Below are 15,153 nucleotides of genomic sequence, written 5' to 3' on the forward strand. Positions count from 1 at the left end.
CGCAGCAAACGCGCACGTAAAACAAGGTGTTCTTTCTGGGTGTCGTTTCTTATTGTACAACGGAAAATCCGCGAAAAGGACGAATATATCAATTTTGTTTACTCTTTTTAGTCTCACGAAGAGACAAAGTTTGGTCTTTAAACTGGTCATGGTCATGGTGAAGATACGTGTATTGAGACTAGGGCATTTATAGGTGATAGACATGTGAAACGAGACGTGGAAGATCTGTTTTGATTATCCCACTGATGCTGTACGGTGGTCCACGTATGCCACAGTTCTTAGAACGCTGTACTGCCCTTGTTGGTTGACGGTCCAGGCTAGCAGAAATGGCTCGGTTTTTCACTGGAGACCCGGTTGTTATGATTTGGGTATATTTTATCGCTGCTTTTTATCCCTTACTCCTCTTCAGTACATTAGATAATGTGATATGTCCCGAGGGGGCACTCAAAACTAGGCCGAGTGTAATTATTTCACATTGATGGAGAGACAAACTGCTATCATCATTGAAAGTGGGTTCTGTGTGTGGGGCTACGTGTCTCAAATTCTGCATATGTACGGGCGTGTTTTCTAATCCTACATTTTCGAGGTTTTCACGATTATTGTTAATTTTCATGCCAATTTATAGGAGCTAATTATACTGACACAGTACCGCGTTCGGCCGACTCAGTCCATCGACATTGCCGCGTTCGGCCAATTCAGTCCATCGACATTGCCGTGTTCGGCTGATTCAGTCCATCAACATTACTGTATTCGGCCGACTCAGTCGATCGACATTGCCGTGTTTGACCGACTCAGTCCATCGACATTACTGTGTTCGGTCGACTCAGTCCTTCGACATTGCCGTGTTCGGCCGACTCAGTCCATCGACTGTGTTAGTTTACACTCAGACGTCGGTTTCATAACACTGTACAGTGAACCGTTCGCGTCTCACAGACGAACTACTAAGTAAGTCGCTTGACCGGCAATCAGTCGATCTGTTCCTTGCATGTCCCAACAAGATATAATTTTAGTTCAACTCGTCCTGTGAATCGAATGGGTTACGTAAACAAAACTCGGTCATAGGACAACACAGTATGCATATGTGAACTGTAATTTGAATATTATAACCGTTATCTGTGTGTGTTAATACCAACCCGAGGATGGGTGCAAATTCTTTTTTTTTAGTTTTCTCTATAGCATTTTTGTAGTTCACATCGATTGTAGAAAGTGTGTTATGTATTTTTTTCATTTTTTTAATGCCAACTCTCAATACGGATGAGTGCAAATTATTCCTACGTAGATGTATATATTCTTTCATTTTTAAGTTTTCTCTCTGGCATTTTTTTAATTAACATCGACTGTAAAGTGTGTGTGTAAATTTTTCATGCTCTATGTTCGATTCGTTACTGTGTATCAACTACATACGCGGTTTAGTATTCCCCATTTCACCTCCAAATTGTCTTACATTTTTAATATGTACACCGTCGGTCGGTGCAAATTGTAATTATCATACATTGTTTGTGTGCAGTGCAACGTATATAGCGTAATCTATCATCGTATTTTGATTTTTCGATTCTCTTATGAGAGCATCGAATTCTGCTAAATAAACTCGTTCGTATATAGGACATCACGTACGCAGTTTCCAGTTGTGTGTATGTCTACCACATGAGTAACTGGTATATAGTGTAGTGGGTCAGCAATAACGGAAACCTTTTGATTTGCTGAAACGGGAAATCGTTGGAAGTGTTTACTCAGATGAGTTGTCATTGATGGGTGCATTAATACTATTAATATTGGTAATTTGTGACGTGAACTTATCACAATTAGAGCCGTGTTCACCGGCTAAGAGTGATTGTTCTTGTTTTTAAGGATAGCCATGGAAACAGCTATATCAGTGCTCGGCGTGACAAACTTTGAACAAACCGGGTTGTGATTTGTTTAACGAATGACAAACACTTAAAGTGATTAAATCCAGTCAGGGTGCCCTTTCTAGGTGGAATCATAGACTGAACTAATATTTCCATTAATTGTTCATCTACAATTTGAAAGGTCATATGTGAGTGAATAATGCAGATACATGATGTGTTGACTGGTCAGCGCCGTATTTATAACGTTATCGGCGTTTGTTTATCAAACCTTCCCAGCGTTCGGCGTTTGTTTATCAAGCCTTCCCAGTGTTCCCTGGCTCATTTCGCGCTACGGATGTATAAATTGATGAGGTCGATAAGAAAAAAACATCTTTCACGAGTTTATGGCCATCTTACACTTCTACTTGAGAATTCAATTGTGTGGACAGAGTGCCATGTTTGTCTGTATTGAGTGCAGATCACCGGAAATACCATTGATAGCATCTTTTCGCTGTTATGCGTGTTCGTGTTTTTTTTTGTACATGTATATATTCAGTCAATGCACACATCATTTCGAATTCTTTTTATTTTTCAAACTCTGCTGGTCGAGATTCTTTTTTTCTGTGACATTCGTCATTGTCACATGAAGGGCTACTCAGAAAATGTGGTATTGAATCTTAAACAGCATACGTTTCGCTGAAATCGCCAAGATTTAAAGAAGAAGAAAAAAACAAGCAAAAACAGGAATTGTTGATAACGAATCAGAATGATGGGAACACATGGCTGACTTATCAATCGTGTTTTCACGTCAGATACTGACGTCATCATAATATTGGACCAGACCTCCACAGACTATATACAGTGTCCACACAAACAGACAAGCAAACATTGACATTATTAAGTGAAATATCCCTATTGTTTTTGTGTATATTATCAAGAATTGACAATAAAATGATCCCGATACAATTCCAGGTCACTAACGTGGTCGAATATCATATAACTGACTTGCACTCCCTACTTGTACGATTCCGGTACCTCACCTCACCTCACCACATACAGACAATATTATTTAAATCATCATTCGAGCTATTGTCTATTTCAAATAACGTATAATCAGTCCTGCGTGTTGCTGTCAGTGAGAGTCGTAACCCACCAATAAGACGCCCATAAACGGTAGAGATCGACAAGTTACCATACTCCCGAATTACAGGATGATACGTCGTGCTCGTACACATTTGTCGATTTTATCATTGCGTCTGATTATTCGAATAAATATTAAATTTTGTCCCGAGTTATTTAACAATAGTAAACTATAATATATATCTAATTCATTTTATATAAAGACCGCATTCTCCAAAAAATACTTTGTTTCATACAATTTGGTCGACGGAAACTCGTCTCAATAAATACAACTTGTTGTATTTCGATACAAGTCCACGCGGCTTACTAGATACTGTGCAGTAGAATGCTCCAATGCACAGTACATGTAATGTTGACTATAATAGCAAGCTGGTGTAACAAACGACAATTATGAAATCATCGCATGTAAATGTTGTGTGTTTTGCTGTTCATTAAATACACATATGGTCCATTATTGACTGTATTTTCAAGAGCTGACCTCTCTATTAAACACAGGTTGGTCGGTATCTTTGTTTTCCTTTGTCAGTGTAGGTTAGAGCAACCAGGTTCACACTTTTGTTTGTTTGCCGCTCATTCACCGGGGGAAGATGCTGCATTTCAGGATTTTTTATTGTCAGGAGCTTGTTTAAGCCAAACAGTAACTTACAACTTCCCTATTGTGTTTGTTTACGAAGTAATCGAGCGAACTGAATGACATTGCACAATAAACTGGTATAGACGCATACTACCTGCCCCGTTTAACATCGAAAAACGACATGGAAAGGTATATTAAAAGCTGCATGCGTGTGAAATTAGGGAATTAAAAAAAAAAATAATGTAGCCCTTTGGGACGAAAATAATATTAAATTTAACAGCTAGTGGATAAATTCTCTGTTATTGTTCGTTTTAAATTGAGACATACTGCATTTGCTTACTACTGCATATCGCGTGGAAAATTTACTGCTAAATATAAACCATCTATTAGACAGCATTTCGTATAAGCCGATAATATTTTTTTCCTTGTTTTCAAAATAATAGGGTTTTTAGCGAGGATGCAGTATACGGTTGACATCAATACAGTCAGCCGTCGCAGGCAAGTGGGGTCGCGGGTCGCCGGCATATCCTCTTTACATCTGTAGCCCCTTTTAAAAAAAACAGTTATTGGATGTATTTTATATTCTGTAGTTTATGACTCAATGTTACAGTGTTTTGGAGCACTGATGCTTGTAACCCGTCGATCAAAAGGAGTGGTTTAAATGTATAATGCGCGAGTCGTTGGTGTTGTCCTTACCTACAACATCGTCAACAGTGTTAAACGAATGTTCGTTACATCAATAGTGGAAATTCGTCTCTCGATTATTTTATGAGAAATTGTATTGTTTTTAAAATACCACACAGTACTTATCGTTCAATGTTAGATTTGTTTCGCGCACGGGGTGGGTTGGTCGTAAACGCCGTCACAAAACTTCGATGATACAATGTGCTTTCGCCATGCCATATCTTCCTTGTGAATATCGTTAAACATGTATTAGATGAAGAATATAAAATGTGTTGCCGCGAGTTGCGTTTTTAAAGGTACCACGCACTTATGCTTCCACCCACGGCGTTTATGAAAATACTGTTTAACGGCGTCGTGAAGCACTAAACGTGCAACCGGGGCTCGATTATATTCAATATTGTCGTGTTGGCGGCTAGGGTTTACTTTATTTTGAACCTGTTGATGGAACAAATTGTATCAAAGAAAAGTCGTGTAAAAGACGTTATTTGTAGCTATTTTTGCTCCCATAATTATGACTTTCTGTAAACAGACTACCGTATTATTACAAACATAATTATGACCCCAGAAATGTCCGTTATTTTAAAACTGTATGTAAATATAGCGATACATTTTATTCGGCTGGTATCTGTGAATTGGACTGGATGAAGCCGTCAGTACAAAATATACCTAACCGATATTAGACGGAAGCTCACTGTGACTACCCCTTTTTGTGTTAAATGTACTCGCTTGATAACACAACATACTGTAACACGTGTTTGCGAGTGAATTCTGAAGTAGACGTACATGTCACATCAAGGTGCAAATGTACACTCGTTAAGTACTAGTTATGAACACACAACTACATAAACAACCAAATCGATTTTTCCATTTCATGGTATATTTTCCAGAATTTTTAAAAATTAAAACAACACTTGGAAAGTGTGATAAAATAACAGCCGTACAGCAATATAATTGACTCTTGATACAATATTTAGAAGACAGTTAAAATCTTATTATAACACATAACCCAACATACCATTATAAATATGAAGCAAAGTGGGAATTAAATAAGATTTGTCTATATATTCACAATATATGATAAGCTTATTTGTCTTGGCACATCATAATGGGGGAAAATATTCGATGTCCCGTTCACCTCTAAAAAATACATTATAGTCATAAACCGTATCGGAAACTGTTGCAGTACCAGTTCTATTTTGACATGGTACAACACAAACTAAATGTTTTTGTGTTTTTTTTGTACCAGAGTGCACAGAAAGACGCCTACATGTGTGCATCTCAGTTTCACACAATGCGTTTAATACGCCACATGCACTTGCGTTTTGTTTCAAGTCGGCCGTTGCATTCAAGTTGATCGTGATTCATATTTTACAGCCAAGCTAATTTTTTTGTAAAGGGAAAAAATCATAATTTGTCCAAGCATTTAGGGTTGGTTAAAATTTCTCTAGCTATTCTCCAAGCCTGTTTTGCAGCAATGTCCAGAGATGAATGGCTTCTGCCCTGAAATAGGTCTAGCCCATGCAAAAAGAAATGCGGACACTTACGACACTGTAAACACGATATGAGCTGTAGCAGTATACCGTTTATTCTATCGCCCAGACAGCTCTCATCCCAGTCCATCTCACGTGGATGTTTTTCACATTCATACAGGAGCAATGTTTTCATGTGATAGTTCTCGACTGCATGCCCGGACGTATCCAAATGCCGGTCACGCAAAGTCTTCAGTATACTTAGACATCTACGGCGACTGCCTCCTTGTAGGAGCTTGTTTTCTGCTTCTAGAAACGACAGCACCCACGCGTCCCCTTCTGCCGATGATTGTTTCCCTGCTTGGTGGATACTTTCTTTGGATAACAGATCAAATCCTTCGTTTTTCACCTCGGCGACTAAATTTGGTCCTGGCCAGGGTATGTGTGGAAGTGGCCAGTGTGAAGCGCTGCGAGGCCAGATACCACCGCACTTGAAAGCCGGTGTTATCTGCACCACAAAACGTTCGCGGATACGTAACTTCACCTCTGTCGTGTCAGCGATCACTTTCACTTGATCACGGTACTTGCACTTGTCTACGGCCTGGGCTACGAGAGTCTGGAACCGGGATCGTATTTTACGAGCGGATAGATAGCCGGAGGCTGTTATGAACTCTACCCACAGCGACATGGAACGTTTGCGACCGTCGCTCAGTTTAAGTACTGCACATCCGGGGATAGCACCATCATCGACAAAGTTAAACACTCCCATTTGGTTAAGATACAGCACGACTTGAAATTCGTTAGGTGATATAACTTCCAAACCTTCAAATCGTCCGCTTTCGGTCTCAATCAGCGAGCTGATGAACCTGGGCTCCTGCACCTCTACTTCCTTCAGTACATCAGTGACCACTCTGCATACTTCTCGTATTGTCTTGTTAATATTCTGCCGTCGAGCGGTCACTCGTTCGTTCATGTACTTATTCAGCTGAAAAAGTAACTTAGACTGTGCTGCCATCATCGTGATTTTTTTTAAATTGTCCCTGCAGCTTGCAGTGTACAATAACAATGAAGTAGCTGGCCTGTTTTCAGTCGGTGTACCGCCGTAGGGGCTGCAACTACACGTTTGCAGTGGATACAAACAAGCACCGTGATATCACTGACGCAGACACTGGTACAGCTCACCGGTTCTCTTAGCGATCGGCATATGTCAACTGTTTTCCATGCATGTAACTCGGCGAGTACTACAGTTGGTCCGTAGTGTTTATCTTTCAATCGGCTTTCTCAGAAATGTGTCAACGAAAAACAAGTTATCGTGACACGTCACTGGCACAATTACAACTGTCAGCCTTGCACCGTTCAACCGATAATTATAGAGAGAGGCTAGGGAGTTCAACCAATCAGCATTGCTTCGCCCGCATGATTTGCTACCGTTCACCAGCTCCGTTTAGATACGTTCTCGTATTATATGTCGTCTGATAGCCCCTCCCACCTTGCCATGCAATGCTGCCCCCAGTCAACGTGTATCGTGCCGGTGTGTCGCCCTGCTCCGTGTCTCGCTTCTCCATACAATTCCATAGCTGGCCACTTTTTTGATGTCTCCGTCGTTGTTCAGTCGCGAACCACGTTTCTGGGCGTATACACATACTGCAGACTTGTTATGTTTGGACTAGCTCAGTATCCCGCTGTTTAATTGGCGTTGAACGATGTAAAATGAAGTTAGCAAAATTATTAATAATAAACGCTGATCTAAGTACACGGGCCCAATGGACGATTGAAAATCGCTTTAACAAAAATAAAAAGAATACTTCTATTTTATTTTCATCTCTGTTTTTTCGTGTTTTTTTTCAACAAGCGTTCATTTTTTCCCCTCTGTTTGTTCAAGCCCACTGAATGAATGTACAAATAATAGCTGTGAGGACGGCATCATATTGGTTTTTCACACTTCACTAAAGTCAACAAATTCTAAACCCAAACACTGAGAAATAATAACAGTTTACCGTAAACCGGCGCTGTTACAATATTGGAAGTTGGCGCGAGAATTCTAAAAAGCGCAGCCGACAAATTTGTGAACACAATTTTTACGACGATTGCAACATTTTTTTAAATTCAAAATTGTTCGTCGATATTCTTCATTCTTGTTCTTGAAAAACGAATATAACAGCGGGTTTTGTCAGCTGACATAGTCTTCTTGGAGCAGGAGTGGTACCAGCAATTTTCCGGTATCATTGACTGGTATTGCATTACGAAACAAGCATCGGATTGCCCCCGTGTCACATAACCGAGACATACTGACGACGGATAGCTCTGCGGGATCACAGCGGTTTCTCGTCTGACCGTCATTTCCTCGGGGCTGAAACGTGGAGAAAAAAAAAGACTTTTGCTTCTCTAGGATTCAAGAACATCGGCGTGTTGTCGACTACGTCATCGTGTTGTCGGCTACGTCATCGTGTTGTCGGCTGGTCAGATAACGCTCTGTAAGTGGGCATTTCGTTATTTTCTGGATGGGCCACTTGACTTTTTAGTAAGTCATATTGAGTGAAAGACCAAGTCGCAATTTACGGAGTTTTTGTGCTCATACTGCCATGACCTTAATGTTCTGTATACAACATTTATCCCAAAATCAACAATAACTCTCGAATTCCGTCTTTCTAAGCGTTTGTTTTCCATTTATAAACGCAGTCGTGTAGTGCCATTGTACAACTAAAACGGACTGGCCCGCATTTTCGCTGCCAGTGACGTGTTCCGTCTAACTCATTAACGCTAATTAATTTACTATCTGTATTGAAATCTGTCGGATTACCTGGACTATAGCGACAAACCAGACATAACTACAGGCAGTTTGAAACCCTTTGAGTGGTTTTAACCCATTATCAAAGCCAGTAAAATCCCTCGCAGGCCCATCGCGGGATTTGTGTTCTCACCATTTCTTACCATCATGGTCTCACACCAATGTTACAATGTAATAAGTTTATAATTGTGTTTGCTGTTTATCCTCCTATGTTTTTGCGAGGCGGGGGGAAAATATTACTTTAAACATTTCCTCTTATGTTGTATGAGATTTCAGTGGTATTTCCCATTTCTAGCGTCACGCTGACTTGCGTGTCTGTTGTCGGTATATTCTGTTTTCAGGAGTTGATGTGTTTCCAATAGACTGGCTCCGCTAATCCCGTTCGTAATCTGTCGACAAATTTGTTCACTTTTGTGTTCTTGTATTGCCTTTGTGCCGTAATGATTTTAATAGTGTACGACGATCCCGACGTTGGGGGCTCTCCATTGTGTCCAGCAGTCTTCCATTGTGGGCTACATAAAGACAGGCAGACATCGCGGCTATATCCTAACCCTAACTGCCAATTTATTTCAATACCTCTTCAGAAATCGAGCGAGATAATTTTTGCCTTGTCGCAGCAAAAGTTGTGGAGTTGACAAATACCCACTTTTATTCACCGGCAAAGTGGAGTCTAAATTGCCGGAGTACACAGACTCCAAACAGGTTGGTTAATTGTATTTATAGAAGTTTTTGATCACCACCTCCTTATCTGCACATACTCTTGCTTTTCCCTGTTGTAACAAACGATGAAGTACTATCTTAATGACCATTTACCGCTCATACAATTCAGACTTCTTTTCGTGTGGAATCACCCCATCCTTTGGGTAAAAAAAAACACTCAGCATATGTTTTCTGGTGAACTCTTAGATTTTTGAAAAAAAGAACCTGTGAGAACATAATCCTCTAAAGCACTCCTTGAGATTTTCTGAAGGAGCATTGTATCACGTTTTCTGGTTCTCAATTGTGGTTTGGTTTGTTTGAAGGCAAAAATCTATGGTGGAGTCTTATTCCCACAAGTAGAAGGGACACAAAAACCTTGAGTATTTTGTGTTTTTAGCAAGCATTCTGAAGAGCTGTGAACAAGCTCCTGAAGAGTGTATCAGTGTGAAGTGAAGACTGTGTCAGCAATTATGACTTATGTAAGCCTGGGAAAGTTTAAGTAGAAAACTTCTTGACACAGTCAGAGAGCTTTCAGTAAGCTTTCATCTGTGTAATATGGCTAAAGAGGCATAAACTTGCATCATTAAATTAGGCAGCGCTTTCTTCATTGCGCGTGTGGAGACATCGGCTTAATGCCTAATTTTTTAGCACTTCCTTGGATAATTAGAGTAATTAGCAACATATAAATTGTTATGGCAAGCTGAATGGTGTCATTGAAGCCGAAAATTGTCCCTTCGTATGTGGCGTCACATGAACTGTTGTCGCTTATTTGAGGTGTACAGCCATCCAACTGTCCATGACAAAGGGGGGTATGTCTATCTTTTATGCACCCCTTAACGTCAAGTAGCTGTCTAAGAGTGCACCTGGGGAAGGAGTTCCAATGGGGAGGGGTCTGAACACATTTCCCTGACTTATATTAGTACTGGTGGTTAGTGTATGTTTTCAAGTGATTCTTTCTTAATAATAACGCTCTTATATGTGTACTTGGTAGGGGTACAGAAAGAAAATGTGGCGGGGGGGGGGGGGGGTCAGTCCATAAACAATTACAAGTCCAATGAAGCAGAAAATAATCGTTTTATTAAAGGATTGTCCTGAAGTCTTGTCTTCTGAAGGTACTACAAAACTGCCTAAATGACTTAATGCTATTAGGAATGGCAATGCTTCCAGTTTTGCCATATTTTTCAATGTATAGCTAAGCTTGTAATTACCCTGTCCGGCTCTACTCTGTAGTGGTGGGTTTCTTTTTCCAGGCTTTTAGTTCAGCAGAGTGGAAGTAATTCTAATAATCCCCTCTTGTTGACAGGCTATTCTTCCAGTTGCCAGTGCAGTGGATAGATAGGGTAGGATGGAGGAGGAGGGTTTGAATGAGAGGCCTTCATAAGCATAGAAACATCTTTATTTTGTGTGGCATCACAAAAAGGTGGTGGGACTCTACATCCCTATCATCTTACAGTAGCCATGTCATTGCAATACAGTATAGATATATGTTTTGATTTGAACACTTTAAAATTAAACTGAGCTGCTTCTTCTTAAACTTGTAATCAAGCCCCATCCCAGGAAGATGTCAAATTATTCTGGAAATACTACTGAAGAGATCATTTTCGGGTATCAGCATGACCTTGCATACATATATTTTTTTTTAAATTATATGCATCTTGTATATTTCGTTGAATTTGATTGTGTGTTTTTAGGTAAATATTTTCAGGTTTTTCCCTTTATAAGTTGTTATTGTTACACATATCTACTCCTCCTATCTATCAGGCTACCTTTATGGCTAATTAACTCGGCGTTGTCGCATTATTTTTTTTTGTTGGTTTACGTGATTAGTGTGTCCTGACAACCAGGAAACATGTTGATGAGCCCTGAGACGCTGACATGTGAGACTGGAGTCGCCCATTGGTCAAGCCCAGAACCCAATAGTGTAGATGCATGGTTTCACCCTCCAGCTTATTGGTGAAATTTTGTCTGATCCGGCGATTTGATAATTGATAAGTGCAGACGTCATAGAGCAAAGTATTTGCAGCCGTGTCTTTGTGGTCTTCCGACAGTGGCGCCAATTCATGTACAAGATGAGAAAAAAATTAAAAACTAGGATACCATATCTGAAATCTGTAGCCGTTAGCTCAGCGTGACGTGTGCAATATTTTCAGTGACTGTGTCATAACCTTTTGTCGATTGTATTATGAGAATTGAAGTATACAGAAGGGCCGCATTACTAGAAATATGTCATGATTCAATTGCAGCATATTCTCTCGTCCATATGGGGACTATAGCTAGTAATGCATTGCATTGATGTGGCTTAACTTCCTGTACATCTTTGAAATCTCAGATTTTTATTCCTCTTCTTATTTCATTGCATTGAGCTATTATATTCAGTCTGCTGTAGGGCTTTGTGAGCAGACATGTTCTGATTCATTCCTCAATGTTGTCTTTCAAGTCTTTGTATATGATTTCACATTTTCTTTTCACAAAATATGGTATCATTTTCTAATTGCATTGATTGATATACGTGTTTGCTTTTTACAAGTTCTGTTATTTATCGTACCACTAACTATTGAAATCTGACTTTTGATGTTTTTCCAACTCACTTTTTTGACTAGAGCATTTGGGGCTTATATTAAAAAAACACAGTAGTCACAAGACTCAATATGGGTTTCATGTGATAGTATACATCATGTTTAAAATACATTGTTTGTTTTCATGGAATTAAAACACACACTGTGTAATGTCTAATGCTTTCAAAGTGTTATTTCAACAAAACCACTATTATAACATCATTTTGTGTAAAAAATAGTTTTTCCACTTTTCTAATTTTTTCCATTTATCACATTCTCAATAATCAAATCAAAATATTGATTTTTTTCTTTTTTAAATCAATATTTTTTTTTTTTTAAGTTACCATGTTCTTTTTATGTAAGAACTGTATATGACAACCTTATTGACTGAAGCAGATTCAAATTATGAATTTTATTTATTTATTTGTGTTTGTTTATTTACAATGTATTTATTTAAGTTTGGAGGTTCTGAATATTAGAATAATTGTCTTCAACCTGATGAAGGGACTGCTCAGATAATATTACAGTGACCTTTTACAATTTTTCTACAATAATAGGAATTCAGTAATTATGACAATACTGTAGTTTCAAGAAGTGACCCGTAAAAATGAATAGAATGTCATTAGTTCCAGAGCTCATTACTCTGCTGAAAAAAAAAACTACACATAAAATTGACAGACTAATAAAAAAAAGCCCTGGAAAAGTAGCTTGATAATGAGTGGTAGATTTCCCCCCTTAGGCTGTGACACAAAAGACTATACCAAATAGAATATTAGTAGTTATATGTTTGCCATGCTCGAAAGTCAAGATATTTCGTATATCCTCTCCATTTACTAACCCATGGTCAATTTGGAGTCCTTGTTCAGGTTATTTGATGAGATTCTTAGCAGAGGAAGTAATCGTTTTGTCAGACGTAATTGGCAGCCAACAGTCTAATAAGAGCAATTTTTAATTTCACCTTTCTTTTTTTTCTATTTCATAATTTTTGTTTGAATTGTAGGAAATTATGATATTTGAAAAAGATATTGTTACATTCTTGTTATTGTTTAATTGCTACATAAATTTTGAAATCAATACATATGTATTAAATTCATGAAAAACTAAATTTCACTCCAAGATATTGGATAGTTAGTAGATTTCTGATTTACCCTTTAATCTTTAATCTGCGATATTATCAAATTTAAAGAACATTTTTAGCAAAAACTAAATGTTCAAAAACATCTGGCTAAGAGTTTTCAAACAAATAGGCAATAAAGCATTCTGTGCCCAAAGGTCTTAAGGGAAAACTACACTGACATTAACACTGAATCAAAAACTTTTTCTGTGGTCTTGAAAAAGAACCTTATGATTTACGAAACTGAAACATTATTTCTTGGCATAGTAAAACTATTGATCAGTCCACGGAGAGGTTAAGCAGAGCTACAAAGTTCTCTGTAGTAATTACGTGCAATGACATTAGTATGAGAAAAACCTGTAATTTACACTATGCTCGCAGCATCTACTCCATCTACCTGCGGGGGATGGTTAAATCAGATAGAAAAGCTATAAAATTGACTCTCGAATTTTGCCCGTGACAAAGTAGCAGTTAAAGGCATTGTGACACATTGATGGAGGCAGCCAGCGCCTGAGAGCGGACCCATCATGGTTAGTTAACGGATTCATATTTTACACTTACCCAGTGTGCTTTGCCATTGTTCTAGATGCTTCATTTTAAATGAAAAGAAATGAACGCAATAACTCTGCTAAAATATTGTGAAATTACAGCATAAATTGGCTAATTTTTCCTGCAGATGAGCTTGTCATTTGGAAGCGAAACTGTCAGTTTTGGTTTCATCAGATTGAAGTTGTTTGCAAACAGTTTTCATGCTACTCTTTCTTCTTATTCCCATGTGCACATACTTACTGCCTCGTTTTTTTTTTAAATGGGAAATGAGGAAAACTTTTGAAGCCAATCTTTCTTTCTTCAGCTAATGCGAACTGAAGTCTGCTTGTTGAGGTCATTGAGGTCATTGAGGTCTGAAGCTCTATCCGTTTTCATATATTTTTCCTAGTTCCTGTCTTAGTTGTTGAAGAATTTGGAATTAAACATGGAATATTTTTTTTTTAAATTCAGAAATATTATAAAGTGATGTCTCTGCTCTTGTATATAGTAGTAAGCCACTTTTTTTATTCCTACTTATTTTATTGTGCAGATCATAGGCAAGTCCGCTACAGTATAGAAATCCATAAAATATCAAACTGCACAAATTTGATGAGAAAAAAAAATGTTGCACTTTATGTTGTCATAGCGAATTGGTGTACCATATTTGCCCTATTAAAAGTGCATATAAACATTGCATGTCTTATATACTAGGTTATTTATCCCATAACATCACACATTTAATATATGCAAGCATAATCACTACTAATGGAACAAATATGGTACATGTATATCTACAGTACCTGTATATCTCTAAACAGAGAAATATTTCGTATAATCCCATATTTAAAGATGCAAGATAAAATTAAAATTCCTTTTTTTCAATGGCTCAGGAAATAAGCAAGACTGATAAACAATTAGTAAGTGTATTGCTGGAAAATTATTATTTTCATTTTTTCAAAACTTGTATACAGTAAACACAAAAGTATGGATCATTGAAATACCATTACAAAATCTAATATGAAAATACAAAAAAATTATAAAAACTAATCTGAAATAAAATGTTTGTTATCACATTGAGTGTAAAAATAGAATAGCAATGATATTTTTTTTACCAGTACATGCCATATCTGCAGTAGTTTTGATTTATCAATGTTATATGTCTACTCAGTCCATATTATCTAAAGGGGTGAATAGTGGATTAGTGATGAGGTGATGGGGAGGATATTACTACTTTTTAGGAGTTGACCCATTTATTTTTTGCACCTTAGTTCATTTGCTAGCTTTTTCAAGACTGACAATTTTAATGCTTAGTATAAGTTGAAACCGTGTGACATAAAACTGAATTCTACAGTCCTTGTATATTGTAATGTAGCAGGTGAAAACAAAACTGTTTCTTTCCATCCATCATACATCCTACGGCACTTCCTCATCTTTCGAAACACACTGGCTGTGAAAAATGCAATAAAACCCAGTTAACAAAAAATAGGAAAACGTTTCCAGGGAGCGATAAGAAAGAAAGAAATGGTGGATATTGTAAGAGTGATCATCAAGCAGAAAATACAGGAAACATTTTCCTAAAATGCTCTTAGCTGTGTTTTTTTTTTTTTAGTAGGCTGAACTTGTTGAATTGGATACCTCTAATAAATTTGGTTTTCAAGTGTGTAGAACAAAAAAATCAATGAAGCAAAAACCATACACAAGATACTTTAATAATTCAGCCCACATTGCTTCTAATTGTGCAATTCTTCCCTGTTGGTATTTACATAGGCTTTCTAG

At 37.9% G+C, this 15,153-nt stretch overlaps 2 protein-coding genes across 2 annotated transcripts in view; one reads left to right on the forward strand and one right to left on the reverse strand.

Annotated features, from left to right (window-relative positions):
• Positions 1–15,153, forward strand: part of LOC100376706 (lipopolysaccharide-responsive and beige-like anchor protein) — a 254,065-nt gene that overhangs the window by 163,825 nt on the left and 75,087 nt on the right. The window lies entirely within an intron of this gene.
• Positions 5,080–7,126, reverse strand: LOC100376555 (protein mab-21-like 2). Its single transcript, XM_002731217.4, has one exon. It carries the CDS (start codon positions 6,709–6,711, stop codon positions 5,629–5,631), a length of 1,083 nt encoding a protein of 360 aa, XP_002731263.1. The 5' UTR covers positions 6,712–7,126; the 3' UTR covers positions 5,080–5,628.

This window comes from Saccoglossus kowalevskii, chromosome 4, assembly GCF_978046115.1.
Source record: "Saccoglossus kowalevskii chromosome 4, keSacKowa6.1, whole genome shotgun sequence".
Taxonomy (NCBI): Eukaryota; Metazoa; Hemichordata; class Enteropneusta; family Harrimaniidae; genus Saccoglossus; species Saccoglossus kowalevskii.

Bases quoted from the DNA above. Each gene is read 5' to 3' on its own strand.
- LOC100376555 (XM_002731217.4), bottom strand. From the start codon at position 6,711: ATGATGGCAGCACAGTCTAAGTTACTTTTTCAGCTGAATAAGTACATG.